General features: G+C 65.8%; 1 protein-coding gene across 1 annotated transcript in view; it reads left to right on the top strand.

The window, feature by feature from the left end:
- The first annotated feature begins 6,168 nt into the window (after nucleotides 1–6,168).
- CD19 (CD19 molecule) overlaps nucleotides 6,169–22,016 on the top strand; it is a 59,384-nt gene continuing 43,536 nt past the window's right edge. The window contains exons 1-2 of the mRNA XM_089778806.1: nucleotides 6,169–6,681; nucleotides 6,845–7,102. Of these exons, the coding sequence (XP_089634932.1) occupies nucleotides 6,255–6,681; nucleotides 6,845–7,102 (685 nt within the window). The 5' untranslated portion in view covers nucleotides 6,169–6,254. The remainder of the gene's footprint in view (nucleotides 6,682–6,844; nucleotides 7,103–22,016) is intronic.

Here is a 22,016-nt window from a genome sequence, read left to right as displayed (position 1 = left end):
TTTGACAGGATAACGAGTCTCGTGGAGAAGCAGTGGACGTGGTATACTAAAACTTTAGTAAGGCATTTGATATGGTCTCGCATGATCTTCTTATCAATAAACTGGGCAAATAAAACTTAGATGGGGTTACTATAAAATGGGTACATAACTGTCTGGACAACCGTACTCAGAGAGTAGTTATTAATGGTTCACAATCCTGCTGGAAGCTGCATAACAAGTGGGGTTCCACAGGGGTCTGTTCACTATCTTCATCAGCGATTTAGATATTGGCATAGAGAGGACGCTTATTAAGTTTGCAGATGATCCCAAGCTGGGAGGGGTTGCGACTGCTCTGGAGGATGGGTCAGAATTCAAAATGACCTGGACAAATTGGAGAAATGGTCTGAAGTCAATAGGATGAAATTTAATAAGGACAAATGCAAAGCGCTCCGCTTACGAAGGAACAATCAGTCTCACACATTGTGACATAGTGAGCATGCGGTACACTCTGGTTGGGCAGGCTGGGCATTCACTGGTCGCTGTGCTTGGGCTGTGGGTGACCCCTACTGGCCTGCGTCTGTAAGCAATGCCCAGCGGGGGTCGCCCTGAGGGGCCTCATGTCACGTAGACCATGGCCCAACCAGTTCTCACCTGAGCAGGAAAGAACAAAGAAATGGTAGGGTTTGGAGAAGGGTCAGTCTTGGCTGGGAAACATGAAGAGAAGGGACTGAGCCAAGTGCTGGGGGTTCAGGAGCCTGTATACCCCTGCCCTAAGGCTGCCTGGCCCTGACTCCTACGTCCACATCGCGCCTAGGCTGGGCTGTATCCTGGAGAAGCAATAAACCCCCTCTACTCTACTGGCTGGTGGAGTCTCCTCTTGCTGCAGACGGGGTGCAGGGTCGGGGGATACCCTACGCATCGTCACACACACACAGCATGGGAAGCGACTGTCTGGGAAGGAGTACGGCAGAAAGGGATCTAGGGGTCAGAGTGGACCACAAGCTAAATATGAGTCAACAGTGTGATGCTGTTGAAAAAAAAGCCAACATGATTCTGGGATGCATTAACAGGTGTATTGTGAGCAAGACACGAGAAGTCATTCTTCCGCTCTACTCTGCACTGATTAGGCCTCAGTTGGAGTACTGTGTCCAGTTCTGGGCACCACATTTTAAGAGAGAGGTGGAGAAATTGGAGAAGGTCCAGAGAAGAGCAACAAGAATGATGAAAGGTCTAGAGAAGATGACCTATGAAGGAAGGCTGAAAGAACTGGGCTTGTTTAGTTTGGAAAGGAGAAGACTGAGAGGGGACATGATAGCGGTTATCGGGTATCTAAAAGGGTGTCACAAGGAGGAGGGAGAAAACTTGTTCTCCTTAGACTCTGAGGATAGAACAAGAAGCAATGGGCTTAAACTGCAGCAAGGGAGGTTTAGGTTGGACATTAGGAAAAACGTCCTACCTGTCAGAGTGGTGAAACACTGGAATAAATTGCCCAGGGAGGTTGTGGAATCCCCATCACAGGAGATATTTAAGAACAGGTTAGATGGACATCTATCAGGGATGGGTTCTGCTGTGAGGGCAGGGGACTGGACTCGATGATGACCTCTTGAGGTCCCTTCCAGTTCTAGTGTTCTAGGAGTCTATGAAAATGTGTTTAAGTCCATCAGAAGCAGGAAGCTGCTAAACAACCAGCAGGGCCCTTGGACGATCGAGATGCTAAAGGAGCCCTCAAAGACGAAGGAAACTAAATGAATTCTTTGCTTCAATCTTCGTGGCTGAGGATATTGGGGAGATTCCCAAACCTGAACCATTCCTGGTAGGTGACAAATCTGAGGCATTGTCCCAGACTGAGGTGTCACTAGAGGAGGTGTTGGAACAAAGTGATAAACTGAACAGTAACAAGTCACTGGGTCCAGATGGCATTCACCTAAGAGTTCTGAAAGAATCCAATGGGAAATTGCGGAACTATTATCTGTGGTTTGTAACCTGTCCTTTAAATCAGCTTCTGACCCAACGACTGGAAGGTAGCTAATGTGAGGCCAATATTTAAAAAGGGCTCTAGAGGTGATCCTGGCAATTACAGACCAGTAACTCTAACTTCAGTACTGGGCAAATTAGTTGAAACTATAGAAATTGTCAGACACATAGATGAACATAATTTGCTGGGGGAAAGTCAACATGGTTTCTGCAAAGGGAAATCCTGCCTTACTAATCTGTTAGAGTTCTTTGAGGGGTCAACAAACATGTGGCCAAGGTGGATCCAGTGGCTATAGTGTACTTAGGTTTCCAGAAAGCCTTTGACAAGGTCCCTCACCAAAGGCTCTTAAGCAAAGTCAGTTGTCATGGGAGAAGAGGGAAGGGCCTTTCATGGGTTGGTAACTGGTTAAAAGACAGGAAACAAAGGGGAGGAAGAAATGGGCAGTTTTCCACGCGGAGAGAGATAACAAGTGGGGTCCCTCAGGGGTCTGTCCTGGGACCCATCTGTGACATTGTGGGGATTTTGTCCCATCTTGGAGCCCATGGGCTCACGCTGGTGCCGTATTCACTGGTTGCTTTGTTGTGTGTGCGATTCCTGCTGTCCTGTGTTGCTCTGCTGTGCCTTTGTGAGTGTGTGAGGTGCCCAGCAGGGGCTGGGGTCTCTGGGCAAGGACTCCTGGGCTAGGTCTGTACTGCTTCCTTCTTGCACAAAAGCCTATGCAAATGAAGAGCAGATTAGCATATTGTTGCACTTTGTTTGCATAATTAATTAGGGGCCATTTTTGCTCAACAGGCTTTCAGGCAAAAAGGAGCTGTGTAGATGACTCCTTTTTGTGCAAAAAAGCCCTCTTGTGTAAGAGCCGTTCTTCCTCATTTTTTCAGGAAGAATGGCTCCTTTTTGTGCAAAAGCCTCTTGCGCAAAAACGGCCCCTAATTAATTATGCAAATGAAGCACAGCAATATGCTAATCCATGCTTCATTTGCATAGGCTTTGCGCAAGAAGGAAGCAGTATAGACGTAGCCCTGGGGGAGGCACGTGGGGGATGGCCCAGGCCAGCCTGGCACCTGAGCCGGGGGCAGGATTCAGGCTGGTGACCCTTGGCCCGGGAAGCTGAACAAAGCAGGAAGCTGGTGGCCTGGGGGCAGTGGGCAGTGGCTGGGGGTGTGAATGAGCATTCACCTGGCTGGGGGAGGGGAGCCGAGCTGGCCTGGAGGCTGCACCTGGCTCCTGTAACAACAAGTCTGGGCTGCACTGTGACCCTGGGAACCAATAAACCTTCAGTTCTACCTGCCGCCTGAGAGGTGGGGGCAGGGCCTGGTGAGTCTCCCACACTCCTTGCCACCAGCCTATTCAATGTATTTATAAGTGATCTGGAGAAAGGGAGAAACAGGGAGGTGGCAACATCTGCAGACAACACCGAACTGCTCAAGGGAGTTAAGACCGAAGCAGCCTGGGAAGAGCTTCCAAAAGATCTCGCCAAACTAAATGACTGGGCAACAAAATGGCAAATGAAATGTAAAGTGGATAAACATAAAGTAACGCCCACTGGAAAATAATCCCAACTATCCATGCAAGATGACGGGGACTAATTTGGCTCCAGCTACTCAAGAGAGAGATCTTGGCGTCACTGTGGAGAGCTCTCTGAAAACATCCGCTCAGTGCACAGCAGCAGCCAGAAAAGCAAACCGAATGTAAGGAGTCATTAAAAAGGGATAGAGAATAAGACAGAGAACATCGTATTGCCTCCATATAAAACCATGGGACACCCTCCTCTTGAATATTGCATACACCTCAAAAAAGATCTATTGGCATTGGAAAAGGTTCAGAAAAGGGCAACTAAAATGCTGAGGGGTTTGGAACGGGTCCCATGTGAAGAGAGGCTAAAGAGACCGGGACTGTTCATCTTAGAAAAGAGGAGACTGAGGGGGATATGACAGAGGTCTATAAAATCATGACAGGTGTCGAAAAAGTGAATAAGGAAAAGTTATTTACTTATTCCCATAATGTAAGAACTAGGGGAACCAAATGAAATTAATAGGCAGCAAGTTTAAAACAAACTAAAGGAAGTTTTTCTTCACTCAGTGCACAGTCAACCTGTGGAACTCCTTGCCAGAGGATGTGGTGAAGGCCAGGACTTTAAGAGAGTTCAAAAAGAGCTAGCTGGATTCATGGAGGTTAGGTCCATTAATGACTAATAGCCAGGATGGGTAGAATGGTGTTCCTGGCCCCTGTTTGTCTATAAATGGGTGACAGGGGAGAGATCCTGTAAGGATTCCCTGTTGTGATCCCTCTGTCTGGGGCATCTGGCATTGGCCGCTGTCGGCAGACAGGAAACTGGACTAGATGGACCTTTGGTCTGACCCAGCCTGGCCTCTCTTACGTTCATATCCCTCCCCAGGAACCACGCCAGCAACTGCCCCTCCCTGGCAACCACACTAGCCACCAGCTTTCCCAGCAACCAACCCAACAGCTGCATTTCCACACACACACCCCCCCCCCAACCTCCAGCAACTGCATCTTCCTAGTTACCTACTCAGGCAACCACTCAGGGCAACCACATCTCCTTGGTAACCACTCTCTGACAACTGCATTGTCCCCAGCAACCACCCTGGCAACCATGTCCCCCTAGCAACCTCCCTCTGGTAACACACTGCTCCTGCCAATCACCCCAGCAATCTCCCTGACAACCACCCTCAGCAACTGCTCCTTGGTAACGAGCTGCTCCTGCCAGCGCCCTGTAGCGTCCCCCGGGCAGGCCCTGGGCTGAGCTGCAGGAGGTGTGTGGCGGCCTGGGCCCTGCAGCACTGGGCTGGGGAGTCTGGCCAGTCTCCGGTAACTTCTTGGGCGGGGAAGCAGGACAAAGCAGGAGATGGGGCTGCCCACTGGGCTGAGACCATTTGCTGGGTTTTGACTGCCTTAGGGAGAAGGGAGTCTAGCTGGCCTGGGGGCCAGGAAGGGGGGGCCCAGGGCCCTGGCTCTGAGACCCCCCCACCAGTCCCCGGTCTGGGATGGGCTGGGCTGGGGGGCAAGAGCCCTGGCTCTGAGACACCCCCCCCCCCCGTCCCTGGGCTGGGATGGGCTGGGGGGCAGGAGCAGGAGCCCTGGCTCTGAGACCTCCCCCCACGTCCCCGGGCTGGGATGGGCTGGGGGGCAGGAGCCCTAGCTCTGAGACCCCACCCCGTCCCCGGGCTGGGCTGGGCTGGGGGGCAGGAGCCCTGGCTCTGAGACCTACCCCCCTGTCCCCGGGCTGGGCTGGGCTGGGCTGGGGGGCAGGAGCCCTGGCTCTGAGACCCCCCCGTCCCCGGGCTGGGCTGGGCTGGGGGGCAGGAGCCCTGGCTCTGAGACCCCCCCTGTCCCTGGGCTGGGCTGGGCTGGGGGGCAGGAGCCCTGGCTCTGAGACCCCCCCCCCGTCCCCGGGCTGGGCTGGGCTGGGCTGGGGGGCAGGAGCCCTGGCTCTGAGACCCCCCCCGTCCCCGGGCTGGGCTGGGCTGGGGGGCAGGAGCCCTGGCTCTGAGACCCCCCCATTCCCGGGCTGGGCTGGGCTGGGCCGGCTGCTCCTGGCTCCTGTAACACGTCTGGGGTGCGCTGTGTCCCTGGGATCCAACAAACCTTCTCTTCTACCTGCCGCCTGAGAGTCCCCTCTGGCTGCGGGTGGGGGACAGGGCCCGGGGACCCCCACACTCCGTGACATACCCCCAGCAGCCGTGTTCCTCCGACAATGCCCCAGGCTACTGTGTCTGCCTGGCAATAGCCCTCAGAGATCATGTTGCCCTGGCAAGCACTGCTCTAGGGACCCTGCCAACCCCTGCCCCACACACACCCGCATCTCCCCGCCCAACATCTGTGGTGTTGGGCCCGAAAATCAGCAGGTCAGGCAAGCCCAGGCCTCACAGGCTGTTTTACGGCCCCGTCGCTCCTGACCAAAGGGCACTGCTGCCTGGTTTCAGCATTTCCAGCGCCCCCCCCCCCCCCGCCCCATCTGTGCTGCTGCCAACCCCGACCGCAGGGGCTGTGTGTGGGGGGAGAACTTGGGGTTCTCGGAGCCAGGCACCAGGGCAGAAAGCGGTCCCCTCCCCCACTTCTCCAGTGCAGCTGCAAAGGTGTTTACACCAACCCGGCGGCCCCCAGGGAGGTGCCAGGAAGCGGGCAGGCTGCGCAGACATTTGCAGGGCGGAGGACACAGGATATGTGGGGCTCGGGCTGCCGGGGGTCTGGCTTGGAGCCGGGCAGTCCAGGACTGGAGCTTTCTGTTCGGGAACCAACGGAGCCAACCGAACTGGGGGGTTCTAACCCAGAGGGGATGTCGATTGTCACGTCATGTCAAGCGGGTCCCTACGCCAGCGTGGGCAGCACAAGGTGGAGGGGCTTGTGGGACGTGGGCTGCCCTAGTCACAGGCGGGACACCCCAGGGCCCTCAGGCCTGCCCCTCCAATCCGAGAGTCCCCTGCCGTGGAGCCCTGTGCCCCTTCCCCACAGCTGCAGGGCCCCGGCGGCCCCCAGGGACTCTGCTGAGAACGTCACGGTCCAGGGCCCGGCGCGCCACAGCCACGCAGGCCTGCTGGAAATCGCGGGCTCTGGGCCTGCCCCCCGGCGCCGCAGGGCCTTGAGCTGGGCGCAGGCCATGGCACCCGCGCTGCGCTGCTTGCTGCTGCTGGGCTGCGCAGGGGCGGCCAGGATCGGGGCCCTCCCGCCGCAGAGGGAGCCAGCCAGACGGGTCAATGCCACAGGTAGAGGCTCTGGGGGGAGCCCCAGGGGAGCTGCAGGGGTGCGTGGGGAGGCCGTCGCGCTGGACCAGGCTGAGAGGGAGCAGCCGCAGGATCCGGCCGTGGCAGGGCTGAGGGCCGGTGGCTGGGCGTTCCCCACTGATGAGTCTCTCCCTCTCCCCACCAGAGTCAGAGGCTGCTGTGCTTCCCTGTGTGCATGGGGCTCCCCCTGCTCCACTCTCCTGGCTCTGGGAGGGCCCGGGGGGCCATAGGCTGCTGAGCCTGAACGTGAGCCTGGGGGAGCGGCCGCCCCGCACTGGGACAGGCATCGGGGCCTGGGGGGCCCTGGTGCTGCCCAATGTCTCCCCCGCGGACGCAGGCGTCTACAGCTGCCAGTGGGCCCAGGGCAGCGCGAGGAGCGTGCTGCTCAATGTTCCAGGGAGCCGTGAGTCCGGGGCACCAGGGGCTGCTATGGGGGGGCTGGGGGAGACCCGGAGCGGGGGGCCTGTGGACCTGGGGGTGGGGCTGGGCTGGGGACAGAGGGTGTTTTGGGGCGTGTTGGGGGGCAGTGCCAGTGGGGCGGCGTGACAGACTCCCAGACCCTCGCTGTGCCGAGTGGCCCTGGCAGCTCCCCCACCCGGTGAAGGGGCTGCTCTCGCTCTCCTAGGACCGCAGCTGTACCCCCTCGCCCCGGGAGCGATGCCCAGCCTGCAGTGACCCCCCCGCCCGGGCCAGGCCGGTCTCAGCGCAGCATGGCTGGGTCTGCCCCACCCCCAGGGGCTATGGGGAGCCTCACGCTGTCCTGCCATCCCGGCTGTTCCCCTGGGGCCCTGTGTGATGTAGTGTGTGTACCTCAGAGCCCCCCCACACCTTTGCAGCTCTCTCTGCATGCGGGGGAGGCCAGGCAGGACTCACTGGGGAAGTGTGTCCGTGTCTCCCCCTTGGCTCTGGGAGCAGGACAGCGCAGGGCGGGGCTGCCTGGGGGCTGAGGGAGGAGCTGCTGGGGGTTGGGGCGCTTGGGCGGAGGGAGGCATGCAGGGAGCAGACTAGTCCAGGCCAGGGGGTCCAGGGGCCTGTGAACCCCTCCCCCAGAGGACTAGGCTCTGCCCTGGCTCCGGGGGCCACGTGGGGCCCGTGCTGCGCTGCCTCTGAGAAGCAAGAACCCTTCCACCCTACGGCCTGACAGTCACACCCGGCTGGGGCCGGGGTCCCCGACGCGCCGACACACCCTGCTCCGCTCTCCCTGGCCAAGCCCAGCTGCTAGGCCGCTCGCCCATTCAGCCTCCGCTCGGCCAGGCCACTTTGCACACAGCCCCTGGAAAGGGGGAAGGGGCCTCGGGGCATTCTGCAGGCCCTGAGTCGCGTGTTAGCCCGTGCCTGGTGCACGGGGACCCCAGGGCCCACCAGTTGCCCTCTGACCCCCCACGGCTCCGTTTGCCCCAGGCCCTTCTCTCATCTGCTCCCTTCTGACATCCTGGGGGCCCCTCTCATCTCGGCCTAGAATTCAGCTGCTGGGGTCAGGGGCCAGCACCCGCTGCTCTGCCTCGGCTTCTGCACCTTGGGACAAGGCCTCAGCCTCCTCCCCTTCCGGAGACGCTACGTCCCCTGCAGCCAGTTCCCCAGCCCAGCCCCAGCAACGTCCCATGTGGGCATAGCCTCACTCCGGGCACCCCGAGGGTCAGCGTTGCCCGGGGCACTGCCTGGCCTGCCAAGCCTTCACACCTGCCCGACTGCCCCTTAGACCTGCCCTCATCCTCGGCCCGCTCCGACAAGCGGCTCCTGGCCTCCCCCACGGGTCAGAGGGGCCTGAGCCCAGGGATGGATCAGATGGCGTCTGGCAAGGAGGGGAGCCCACTCCTGCAGCCCCTGCCCAGGAGCCGGCGCCGGGGGTGCTCCCTCCAAAGGGGCAGACAGCTCCGGAGAGCCTCGTTCAGACGGTTCCCCCGGCTCCCTCCCACCAAGACGTCTTGTACCTTTTTGCCAGCGCAGTAATTACACCCCTGGTCCCAGGGAGGGGCTGCCAGCTGCGGACTTGTGGGCACCCCCCTGGATGGCTCCGACCCCCACGTGCTGTTCACAGGCGTGTCTGCTGGACCCGCACGACTCAGGCCTTGGGAGTTTGGAGGGCAGATGTCCCCCAGCGGCTTCAGTCCAACCCAATTATTCACCGCCTCTGCGGGAGCAGCCCCGCACACACAGCCCGCAGCAGAGGGGTGACTCTCCTTGAGAGAGACACCCGGGGTCTCTCTTACCCCCGCGTCTTCCCCTGTGTGCTGCAGGTCCATTCGCATGCACGCTGCCAGGCCTGCTTGCGCTGGCCATGCTCCCCCACCCTACACTGTCCCTTTGGGCTCTAGCGCGGGGTAACAGGGCCAGGGGAGCGCCCGCGCTGGCCGGCTGTGCATGTGTTCTTAGACCCCTTGGCGGTTCTCAACTCAGCCCTCCAGCCAAGCTGTGAACCAGACCTGTGAGCCTGCCACAGTGTACAGTGTCCCTGGGCCTGTCTCCAGCGCCGGTACGGGGCCATCCCCGGGAGACACTGTCATCCTGCAGCTCTCTGGACAGGCTCAGTCCTCAGCCAGTCCCCACACCCAGCCAGGAGCAATCCCTGCTAGCAGCCTGGTTTTGACTCCTCTAGGCACACGGTGCAATCTCCTCCAGCGCCAAGCAGCAACTTGCTGCTTCGCCACGGGGCTGCAGCTCCTTTTCTATGGCCTTTCTGGTTCCTGACTGGCAGTTCCAGCACTCCCTCTGATTGGCTGCATCCTCACAACCTCTGCTTTCCTGAGGCAGGTGTGGCAGGATGTGACGACACTGCACCCTGTTCCGGAACCGGATGTGACGGCCAGTAGAATAGAAGGGTGTGACGGTGTGTTGGGGTCCCCCGCCTCCTGCACCCCCGAAAGGGCACGAACAGACTCCCCCAGCCGGTAGAACAGAGGGGGTTTATTGCCTCTCCAGGATACAGCACAGCACAGATGTCATCTGGTTACAGGGCAGGCCTAGGATGCCTCAGCCCCCCTTAATATGGGGGGGTCCGGCTTCTAAAGCCCCCAGCCTGTTGCTGAGGCTGCTTCCTCCATGCTCCCAGACAGAAACTAACTAACTCTCCTCCAGCCCTGCCCGCCCCGGCCAGGGCAGCATCCACCTTTGTTCCTCTCCATGGGGGGTAGCTGGTCGGACAGGTTGAGAGATCCCTTTGCATAATGCCCCATCCCTGTCCTTCTGGGCTGTGGTACCGGCGGCAGCCAGGGGGGTTACCCCAGAGCCAGCATAGAAAGCAGCCCAATACCCCCACTACGTCACAGAAGGGTTATTGGTTCTCAGAGACACAGCGCAGCACGGGCCCCACGTGGCCCCCGGAGCCTAGTCCTCTGGGGGGAGGGGTTCACAGGCCCCTGGACGCCGTGTCCTGGACTTAGTCAGCTCCCTTCATGCTTCCCCCAACCAAAACTAAAGCAACCCCCAGCAGCTGGTCCCTGAGCCCCTAGGCAGCCCCGCCCTGTGCTGTCCTGCTCCCAGACCCAAGGGGAATCTTTTGTCACCTGGTCCCAGGGGGGAGACACAGACACACTTCCCCAGTGAGTCCTGCCTGGCCTCCCCTCTCATGCAGAGAGAGCTGCAAAGGGAGGAGGGGGCACTGAGGCGCGCACACACACACACACACACCAGCAGTGACTGTAACAGCACCCCCACTATGTCACACAGGACCCTGAGACCAACAGGGAGCAGTTGGGCCTTGTCCACCCCCTCACACATCCCTGACGGCCACAGGGTTGGGCTGGTAGGATCATAGAATCCCAGGGCTGGAAGAGACCTCAGAAGGTCCCCAAGGTAGGACCAATCCCAACTAAATCAACCCGGCCAGGGCTGTGTCAAGCTGAGACTTAAACACCTCTAGGGATGGAGACTCCACCCCCTCCCTAGGGAACCCCTCCCAGCACTTCCCACCCGCCTAGTGAAATAGGGAATCTCTCCCTGCAGCCCTCCCACAGGGACCAGGAACCGGCACTGCCCTGGGCAGCCAGGGGCCTCAGCGTCTCCAAGGAGGGATCCCAGTGCAGCTCCACCTGCAATTCCACTGCTGGGCTGGTGCTCATGGCCCCGGAGGGTTGTGCCTCAGTTTCCCTACCCTGGGCTGGAGGCTCTGGGCTGCCATTGTCTAGCCCTCCCCTCGGTGCTTCCCTTCCCCTCGCTGACTCTGGCTCCGGGTGAGGACCAGGGTATTCTCAGTGCTCTCTGGCCAGTCCTCCAGACCCATCAGCACCTCCGTGGGCAGCTGATCCTGCACCCCCACCTCTTTGGGCCCCTCCTTGGCCCCTACTTCAGGTGTATCCTCGTGACAGGTACCGTGACCAGGTCCAACACTCCCCTCAGAGTTAGGTAGGCATCAGGCACCATCACAGAGCGTCGGGGGGTCCCCACTCCTGCCCCCCACCTGCAGCTGGAGGGGACTCTCAGGCGGCAGGTAGAATGGAAGGTTTGTTGGCTCCCAGGGACGCAGCGGGATGGATGTGAGCACAGAGGCCAGGAACGGGAGCTTCCCTCCTCTCGGTGGGGGGGGGTCCTGGGCCCTTCACCCCTAAGACCCTTCTCTCATCACAGCCCAGACGAGACTGACCCCTCGCCCCGGCCTGGGGCCGCCCGCCTGCCCTTTGTGTCTCTTCCGGGCCAGGAGCCGCTGTGTCCTGTGTCTGGCCCCACACGCGTTGGGCGAGTCGTGCCCAGCCTCTCCCCCCGTGCAGAGAGCGCTGGGAGGAGAGGAGGAAACTGAGGCACGCACCCAGCCAGTAACAGCCCCCCACTATGGCACAGCCTGCCCCTCCCTTCCAGAGCGCACCTGCTAGCGCCTGGTCCCGCACCCCCAGCCCTTGGCTCTGTCCACTCCAGGGGGCCCTGGGAGGCTCCAATCGCTCTCTAGGCTTATGCCCCCCTCCACTGGAACCGGCCGGGCAGGTCACTGGGCCCCTCTCCTCCATCCTGTGCCCCCCCCCACTGGAACCGGCCGGGCAGGTCACTGGGCCCCTCTCCTCCATCCTGTGGCCCCCCCCCCACTGGAACCGGCCGGGCAGGTCACTGGGCCCCTCCCCTACATCCTGTGCCCCCCCCACTGGAACCGGCCGGGCAGGTCACTGGGCCCCTCTCCTACATCCTGTGCCCCCCCCCACTGGAACCGGCCGGGCAGGTCACTGGGCCCCTCTCCTCCATCCTGTGCCCCCCCCCACTGGAACCGGCCGGGCAGGTCACTGGGCCCCTCTCCTCCATCCTGTGTCCCCCCCACTGGAACCGGCCGGGCAGGTCACTGGGCCCCTCTCCTCCATCCTGTGTCCCCCCCACTGGAACCGGCCGGGCAGGTCACTGGGCCCCTCTCCTCCATCCTGTGTCCCCCCCACTGGAACCGGCCGGGCAGGTCACTGGGCCCCTCTCCTCCATCCTGTGCCCCCCCCCACTGGAACCGGCCGGGCAGGTCACTGGGCCCCTCTCCTCCATCCTGTGCCCCCCCCCACTGGAACCGGCCGGGCAGGTCACTGGGCCCCTCTCCTCCATCCTGTGCCCCCCTCCCCACTGGAACCGGCCGGGCAGGTCACTGGGCCCCTCTCCTCCATCCTGTGTCCCCCCCACTGGAACCGGCCGGGCAGGTCACTGGGCCCCTCTCCTCCATCCTGTGCCCCCCCCACTGGAACCGGCCGGGCAGGTCACTGGGCCCCTCTCCTACATCCTGTGTCCCCCCCACTGGAACCGGCCGGGCAGGTCACTGGGCCCCTCTCCTCCATCCTGTGCCCCCACCCACTGGAACCGGCCGGGCAGGTCACTGGGCCCCTCTCCTCCATCCTGTGTCCCCCCCACTGGAACCGGCCGGGCAGGTCACTGGGCCCCTCTCCTCCATCCTGTGTCCCCCCCACTGGAACCGGCCGGGCAGGTCACTGGGCCCCTCTCCTCCATCCTGTGTCCTCCCCACTGGAACCGGCCAGGCAGGTCACTGGGCCCCTCTCCTCCATCCTGTGTCCCCCCCCACTGGAACCGGCCAGGCAGGTCACTGGGCCCCTCTCCTCCATCCTGTGTCCCCCCCACTGGAACCGGCCGGGCAGGTCACTGGGCCCCTCTCCTCCATCCTGTGTCCCCCCCACTGGAACCGGCCAGGCAGGTCACTGGGCCCCTCTCCTACATCCTGTGCCCCCCCCACTGGAACCGGCCGGGCAGGTCACTGGGCCCCTCTCCTCCATCCTGTGCCCCCCCCCACTGGAACCGGCCAGGCAGGTCACTGGGCCCCTCTCCTCCATCCTGTGTCCCCCCCACTGGAACCGGCCAGGCAGGTCACTGGGCCCCTCTCCTCCATCCTGTGCCCCCCCCCACTGGAACCGGCCAGGCAGGTCACTGGGCCCCTCTCCTCCATCCTGTGTCCCCCCCACTGGAACCGGCCAGGCAGGTCACTGGGCCCCTCTCCTCCATCCTGTGCCCCCCCCACTGGAACCGGCCGGGCAGGTCACTGGGCCCCTCTCCTCCATCCTGTGCCCCCCCCCACTGGAACCGGCCGGGCAGGTCACTGGGCCCCTCTCCTCCATCCTGTGTCCCCCCCACTGGAACCGGCCGGGCAGGTCACTGGGCCCCTCTCCTCCATCCTGTGGCCCCCCCCCACTGGAACCGGCCGGGCAGGTCACTGGGCCCCTCTCCTCCATCCTGTGTCCCCCCCACTGGAACCGGCCGGGCAGGTCACTGGGCCCCTCTCCTACATCCTGTGCCCCCCCCACTGGAACCGGCCGGGCAGGTCACTGGGCCCCTCTCCTCCATCCTGTGCCCCCCCCCACTGGAACCGGCCGGGCAGGTCACTGGGCCCCTCTCCTCCATCCTGTGCCCCCCCCCACTGGAACCGGCCGGGCAGGTCACTGGGCCCCTCTCCTCCATCCTGTGCCCCCCCCCACTGGAACCGGCCGGGCAGGTCACTGGGCCCCTCTCCTCCATCCTGTGTCCCCCCCACTAGAACCGGCCGGGCAGGTCACTGGGCCCCTCTCCTCCATCCTGTGTCCCCCCCCACTGGAACCGGCCGGGCAGGTCACTGGGCCCCTCTCCTTCATCCTGTGTCCCCCCCACTGGAACCGGCCAGGCAGGTCACTGGGCCCCTCTCCTTCATCCTGTGTCCCCCCCCACTGGAACCGGCCGGGCAGGTCACTGGGCCCCTCTCCTCCATCCTGTGCCCCCCCCTCCACTGGAACCGGCCGGGCAGGTCACCGGGCCCCTCTCCTCCATCCTGTGCCCCCCCCACTGGAACCGGCCGGGCAGGTCACCGGGCCCCTCTCCTCCATCCTGTGCCCCTCTCCACTGGAACCGGCCGGGCAGGTCACTGGGCCCCTCTCCTACATCCTGTGCCCCCCCCACTGGAACCGGCCGGGCAGGTCACTGGGCCCCTCTCCTCCATCCTGTGCCCCCCCCCACTGGAACCGGCCGGGCAGGTCACTGGGCCCCTCTCCTCCATCCTGTGCCCCCCCCCACTGGAACCGGCCAGGCAGGTCACTGGGCCCCTCTCCTCCATCCTGTGTCCCCTCCACTGGAACCGGCCAGGCAGGTCACTGGGCCCCTCTCCTACATCCTGTGCCCCCCCCCCACTGGAACCGGCCGGGCAGGTCACTGGGCCCCTCTCCTCCATCCTGTGCCCCCCCCCACTGGAACCGGCCGGGCAGGTCACTGGGCCCCTCTCCTCCATCCTGTGCCCCCCCCCACTGGAACCGGCCGGGCAGGTCACTGGGCCCCTCTCCTCCATCCTGTGTCCCCCCCACTGGAGCCGGCCGGGCAGGTCACTGGGCCCCTCTCCTCCATCCTGTGTCCCCCCCCACTGGAACCGGCCAGGCAGGTCACTGGGCCCCTCTCCTCCATCCTGTGTCCCCCCCACTGGAACCGGCCGGGCAGGTCACTGGGCCCCTCTCCTCCATCCTGTGCCCCCCCCCACTGGAACCGGCCGGGCAGGTCACTGGGCCCCTCTCCTCCATCCTGTGTCCCCCCCCCCACTGGAACCGGCCGGGCAGGTCACTGGGCCCCTCTCCTCCATCCTGTGCCCCCCCCACTGGAACCGGCCGGGCAGGTCACTGGGCCCCTCTCCTCCATCCTGTGTCCCCCCCACTGGAACCGGCCGGGCAGGTCACTGGGCCCCTCTCCTCCATCCTGTGCCCCCCCCACTGGAACCGGCCGGGCAGGTCACCGGGCCCCTCTCCTCCATCCTGTGCCCCCCCCCACTGGAACCGGCCGGGCAGGTCACTGGGCCCCTCTCCTCCATCCTGTGTCCCCCCCACTGGAACCGGCCGGGCAGGTCACTGGGCCCCTCTCCTCCATCCTGTGCCCCCCCCCCCACTGGAACCGGCCGGGCAGGTCACTGGGCCCCTCTCCTCCATCCTGTGCCCCCCCCCACTGGAACCGGCCGGGCAGGTCACTGGGCCCCTCTCCTCCATCCTGTGCCCCCCCCCACTGGAACCGGCCGGGCAGGTCACTGGGCCCCTCTCCTCCATCCTGTGCCCCCCCCACTGGAACCGGCCGGGCAGGTCACCGGGCCCCTCTCCTCCATCCTGTGTCCCCCCCACTGGAACCGGCCGGGCAGGTCACTGGGCCCCTCTCCTCCATCCTGTGCCCCCCCCACTGGAACCGGCCGGGCAGGTCACTGGGCCCCTCTCCTCCATCCTGTGTCCCCCCCCACTGGAACCGGCCGGGCAGGTCACTGGGCCCCTCTCCTCCATCCTGTGTCCCCCCCCACTGGAACCGGCCGGGCAGGTCACTGGGCCCCTCTCCTCCATCCTGTGCCCCCCCCCCCACTGGAACCGGCCGGGCAGGTCACTGGGCCCCTCTCCTCCATCCTGTGCCCCCCCCCACTGGAACCGGCCGGGCAGGTCACTGGGCCCCTCTCCTCCATCCTGTGTCCCCCCCACTGGAACCGGCCGGGCAGGTCACTGGGCCCCTCTCCTCCATCCTGTGCCCCCCCCCCCACTGGAACCGGCCGGGCAGGTCACTGGGCCCCTCTCCTCCATCCTGTGTCCCCCCCACTGGAACCGGCCGGGCAGGTCACTGGGCCCCTCTCCTTCATCCTGTGCCCCCCCCCACTGGAACCGGCCGGGCAGGTCACTGGGCCCCTCTCCTCCATCCTGTGCCCCCCCACTGGAACCGGCCGGGCAGGTCACTGGGCCCCTCTCCTCCATCCTGTGTCCCCCCCACTGGAACCGGCCGGGCAGGTCACTGGGCCCCTCTCCTTCATCCTGTGCCCCCCCCCACTGGAACCGGCCGGGCAGGTCACCGGGCCCCTCTCCTCCATCCTGTGCCCCCCCTCACTGGAACCGGCCGGGCAGGTCACCGGGCCCCTCTCCTCCATCCTGTGTCCCCCCCACTGGAACCGGCCGGGCAGGTCACTGGGCCCCTCTCCTCCATCCTGTGTCCCCCCCCACTGGAACCGGCCGGGCAGGTCACTGGGCCCCTCTCCTCCATCCTGTGTCCCCCCCCACTGGAACCGGCCGGGCAGGTCACTGGGCCCCTCTCCTCCATCCTGTGCCCCCCCCCACTGGAACCGGCCGGGCAGGTCACCGGGCCACTCTCCTCCATCCTGTGCCCCCCCCCCCACTGGAACCGGCCGGGCAGGTCACTGGGCCCCTCTCCTCCATCCTGTGCCCCCCCCACTGGAACCGGCCGGGCAGGTCACTGGGCCCCTCTCCTCCATCCTGTGTCCCCCCCCACTGGAACCGGCCGGGCAGGTCACTGGGCCCCTCTCCTCCATCCTGTGCCCCCCCCCACTGGAACCGGCCGGGCAGGTCACTGGGCCCCTCTCCTCCATCCTGTGCCCCCCCCCACTGGAACCGGCCGGGCCGGTCACTGGGCCCCTCTCCTCCATCCTGTGTCCCCCCCACTGGAACCGGCCGGGCAGGTCACTGGGCCCCTCTCCTCCATCCTGTGTCCCCCCCCCCACTGGAACCGGCCGGGCAGGTCACTGGGCCCCTCTCCTCCATCCTGTGTCCCCCCCCACTGGAACCGGCCGGGCAGGTCACTGGGCCCCTCTCCTTCATCCTGTGTCCCCCCCACTGGAACCGGCCGGGCAGGTCACCGGGCCCCTCTCCTCCATCCTGTGTCCCCCCCACTGGAACCGGCCGGGCAGGTCACTGGGCCCCTCTCCTCCATCCTGTGTCCCCCCCACTGGAACCGGCCGGGCAGGTCACTGGGCCCCTCTCCTCCATCCTGTGCCCCCCCCACTGGAACCGGCCGGGCAGGTCACTGGGCCCCTCTCCTCCATCCTGTGCCCCCCTCCACTGGAACCGGCCGGGCAGGTCACTGGGCCCCTCTCCTCCATCCTGTGCCCCCCCCCACTGGAACCGGCCGGGCAGGTCACTGGGCCCCTCTCCACCATCCTATGCCCCCCCCCACTGGAACCGGCCGGGCAGGTCACTGGGCCCCTCTCCTCCATCCTGTGTCCCCCCCACTGGAACCGGCCGGGCAGGTCACTGGGCCCCTCTCCTCCATCCTGTGCCCCCCCCCACTGGAACCGGCCGGGCAGGTCACTGGGCCCCTCTCCTCCATCCTGTGCCCCCCCCACTGGAACCGGCCGGGCAGGTCACTGGGCCCCTCTCCTCCATCCTGTGTCCCCCCCCACTGGAACCGGCCGGGCAGGTCACCGGGCCCCTCTCCTCCATCCTGTGCCCCCCCACTGAAACCGGCCGGGCAGGTCACTGGGCCCCTCTCCTCCATCCTGTGCCCCCCCCACTGGAACCGGCCGGGCAGGTCACTGGGCCCCTCTCCTCCATCCTGTGCCCCCTCCACTGGAACCGGCCGGGCAGGTCACTGGGCCCCTCTCCTCCATCCTGTGCCCCCCCCACTGGAACCGGCCGGGCAGGTCACTGGGCCCCTCTCCTCCATCCTGTGCCCCCCCCCACTGGAACCGGCCGGGCAGGTCACTGGGCCCCTCTCCTCCATCCTGTGCCCCCCCCACTGGAACCGGCCGGGCAGGTCACTGGGCCCCTCTCCTCCATCCTGTGCCCCCCCCCACTGGAACCGGCCGGGCAGGTCACTGGGCCCCTCTCCACCATCCTGTGCCCCCCCCACTGGAACCGGCCGGGCAGGTCACCGGGCCCCTCTCCTCCATCCTGTGCCCCCCCCACTGGAACCGGCCGGGCAGGTCACTGGGCCCCTCTCCTCCATCCTGTGCCCCCCCCACTGGAACTGGCCGGGCAGGTCACTGGGCCCCTCTCCTCCATCCTGTGCCCCCACCCCGGCCGGGCAGGTCACTGGGCCCCTCTCCTCCATCCTGTGTCCCCCCCACTGGAACCGGCCGGGCAGGTCACTGGGCCCCTCTCCTCCATCCTGTGCCCCCCCCACTGGAACCGGCCGGGCAGGTCACTGGGCCCCTCTCCTCCATCCTGTGCCCCCCCCACTGGAACCGGCCGGGCAGGTCACCGGGCCCCTCTCCTCCATCCTGTGTCCCCCCCACTGGAACCGGCCGGGCAGGTCACTGGGCCCCTCTCCTCCATCCTGTGTCCCCCCCACTGGAACCGGCCGGGCAGGTCACTGGGCCCCTCTCCTCCATCCTGTGCCCCCCCCACTGGAACCGGCCGGGCAGGTCACTGGGCCCCTCTCCTCCATCCTGTGTCCCCCCCACTGGAACCGGCCGGGCAGGTCACTGGGCCCCTCTCCTCCATCCTGTGTCCCCCCCACTGGAACCGGCCGGGCAGGTCACTGGGTCCCTCTCCTCCATCCTGTGTCCCCCCCACTGGAACCGGCCGGGCAGGTCACTGGGCCCCTCTCCTCCATCCTGTGCCCCCCCACTGGAACCGGCCGGGCAGGTCACCGGGCCCCTCTCCTCCATCCTGTGTCCCCCCCACTGGAACCGGCCGGGCAGGTCACTGGGCCCCTCTCCTCCATCCTGTGCCCCCTCCACTGGAACCGGCCGGGCAGGTCACTGGGCCCCTCTCCTCCATCCTGTGCCCCCCCCACTGGAACCGGCCGGGCAGGTCACTGGGCCCCTCTCCTCCATCCTGTGCCCCCCCCCACTGGAACCGGCCGGGCAGGTCACTGGGCCCCTCTCCTCCATCCTGTGCCCCCCCCACTGGAACCGGCCGGGCAGGTCACTGGGCCCCTCTCCTCCATCCTGTGCCCCCCCCACTGGAACCGGCCGGGCAGGTCACTGGGCCCCTCTCCTCCATCCTGTGCCCCCCCCACTGGAACCGGCCGGGCAGGTCACTGGGCCCCTCTCCTCCATCCTGTGCCCCCCCCACTGGAACCGGCCGGGCAGGTCACTGGGCCCCTCTCCTCCATCCTGTGCCCCCCCCACTGGAACCGGCCGGGCAGGTCACCGGGCCCCTCTCCTCCATCCTGTGTCCCCCCCACTGGAGCCGGCCGGGCAGGTCACTGGGCCCCTCTCCTCCATCCTGTGCCCCCCGCCCACTGGAACCGGCCGGGCAGGTCACCGGGCCCCTCTCCTCCATCCTGTGCCCCCCCCCACTGGAACCGGCCGGGCAGGTCACTGGGCCCCTCTCCTCCATCCTGTGCCCCCCGCCCACTGGAACCGGCCGGGCAGGTCACTGGGCCCCTCTCCTCCATCCTGTGCCCCCCCCACTGGAACCGGCCGGGCAGGTCACCGGGCCCCTCTCCTCCATCCTGTGCCCCCCCCACTGGAACCGGCCGGGCAGGTCACTGGGCCCCTCTCCTCCATCCTGTGCCCCCCCCACTGGAACCGGCCGGGCAGGTCACTGGGCCCCTCTCCTCCATCCTGTGCCCCCCCCACTGGAACCGGCCGGGCAGGTCACTGGGCCCCTCTCCTACATCCTGTGCCCCCCCCACTGGAACCGGCCGGGCAGGTCACTGGGCCCCTCTCCTCCATCCTGTGTCCCCCCCACTGGAACCGGCCGGGCAGGTCACTGGGCCCCTCTCCTCCATCCTGTGCCCCCCCCCACTGGAACCGGCCGGGCAGGTCACTGGGCCCCTCTCCTCCATCCTGTGTCCCCCCCACTGGAACCGGCCGGGCAGGTCACTGGGCCCCTCTCCTTCATCCTGTGCCCCCCCCCACTGGAACCGGCCGGGCAGGTCACTGGGCCCCTCTCCTCCATCCTGTGCCCCCCCCCACTGGAACCGGCCGGGCAGGTCACCGGGCCCCTCTCCTCCATCCTGTGTCCCCCCCACTGGAACCGGCCGGGCAGGTCACTGGGCCCCTCTCCTTCATCCTGTGCCCCCCCCCACTGGAACCGGCCGGGCAGGTCACTGGGCCCCTCTCCTCCATCCTGTGTCCCCCCCCACTGGAACCGGCCGGGCAGGTCACCGGGCCCCTCTCCTCCATCCTGTGCCCCCCCCACTGGAACCGGCCAGGCAGGTCACTGGGTCCCTCTCCTCCATCCTGTGCCCCCCCCACTGGAACCGGCCGGGCAGGTCACTGGGTCCCTCTCCTCCATCCTGTGCCCCCCGCCCACTGGAACCGGCCGGGCAGGTCACTGGGCCCCTCTCCTCCATCCTGTGTCCCCCCCACTGGAACCGGCCGGGCAGGTCACTGGGCCCCTCTCCTCCATCCTGTGCCCCCCCCACTGGAACCGGCCGGGCAGGTCACTGGGCCCCTCTCCTACATCCTATGCCCCCCCCCCCCACTGGAACCGGCCGGGCAGGTCACTGGGCCCCTCTCCTCCATCCTGTGCCCCCCCCACTGGAACCGGCCGGGCAGGTCACTGGGCCCCTCTCCTCCATCCTGTGCCCCCCCACTGGAACCGGCCAGGCAGGTCACTGGGCCCCTCTCCTCCATCCTGTGCCCCCCCCCACTGGAACCGGCCGGGCAGGTCACTGGGCCCCTCTCCACCATCCTGTGCCCCCCCCACTGGAACCGGCCGGGCAGGTCACTGGGCCCCTCTCCTCCATCCTGTGTCCCCCCCACTGGAACCGGCCGGGCAGGTCACTGGGCCCCTCTCCTCCATCCTGTGCCCCCCCCCACTGGAACCGGCCAGGCAGGTCACTGGGCCCCTCTCCTCCATCCTGTGTCCCCCCCCACTGGAACCGGCCGGGCAGGTCACTGGGCCCCTCTCCTCCATCCTGTGCCCCCCCCACTGGAACCGGCCGGGCAGGTCACCGGGCCCCTCTCCTCCATCCTGTGCCCCCCCACTGGAACCGGCCGGGCAGGTCACTGGGCCCCTCTCCTCCATCCTGTGTCCCCCCCCACTGGAACCGGCCGGGCAGGTCACTGGGCCCCTCTCCTACATCCTGTGTCCCCCCCACTAGAACCGGCCGGGCAGGTCACTGGGCCCCTCTCCTCCATCCTGTGTCCCCCCCACTGGAACCGGCCGGGCAGGTCACTGGGCCCCCCTCCTCCATCCTGTGTCCCCCCCACTGGAACCGGCCGGGCAGGTCACTGGGCCCCTCTCCTCCATCCTGTGTCCCCCCCCACTGGAACCGGCCGGGCAGGTCACTGGGCCCCTCTCCTCCATCCTGTGCCCCCCCCACTGGAACCGGCCAGGCAGGTCACTGGGTCCCTCTCCTCCATCCTGTGCCCCCCCCACTGGAACCGGCCGGGCAGGTCACTGGGTCCCTCTCCTCCATCCTGTGCCCCCCGCCCACTGGAACCGGCCGGGCAGGTCACTGGGCCCCTCTCCTCCATCCTGTGTCCCCCCCACTGGAACCGGCCGGGCAGGTCACCGGGCCCCTCTCCTACATCCTGTGTCCCCCCCACTGGAACCGGCCGGGCAGGTCACTGGGCCCCTCTCCTCCATCCTGTGCCCCCCCCACTGGAACCGGCCGGGCAGGTCACCGGGCCCCTCTCCTCCATCCTGTGCCCCCCGCCCACTGGAACCGGCCGGGCAGGTCACTGGGCCCCTCTCCTACATCCTGTGTCCCCCCCACTGGAACCGGCCGGGCAGGTCACTGGGCCCCTCTCCTCCATCCTGTGCCCCCCCCCCCACTGGAACCGGCCGGGCAGGTCACTGGGCCCCTCTCCTCCATCCTGTGTCCCCCCCCACTGGAACCGGCCGGGCAGGTCACTGGGCCCCTCTCCTCCATCCTGTGTCCCCCCCACTGGAACCGGCCGGGCAGGTCACTGGGCCCCTCTCCTCCATCCTGTGCCCCCCCCCCACTGGAACCGGCCGGGCAGGTCACTGGGTCCCTCTCCTCCATTCTGTGCCCCCCCCACTGGAACCGGCCGGGCAGGTCACTGGGCCCCTCTCCTACATCCTGTGTCCCCCCCCACTGGAACCGGCCGGGCAGGTCACTGGGCCCCTCTCCTCCATCCTGTGTCCCCCCCACTGGAACCGGCCGGGCAGGTCACTGGGCCCCTCTCCTCCATCCTGTGCCCCCCCCACTGGAACCGGCCGGGCAGGTCACTGGGCCCCTCTCCTCCATCCTGTGTCCCCCCCACTGGAACCGGCCGGGCAGGT

Source organism: Pelodiscus sinensis, chromosome 5, assembly GCF_052426305.1.
Source record: "Pelodiscus sinensis isolate ZL-2025 chromosome 5, ASM5242630v1, whole genome shotgun sequence".
Taxonomy (NCBI): domain Eukaryota; kingdom Metazoa; phylum Chordata; order Testudines; family Trionychidae; genus Pelodiscus; species Pelodiscus sinensis.
This window is presented reverse-complemented; position numbering and strand designations above follow the sequence as displayed.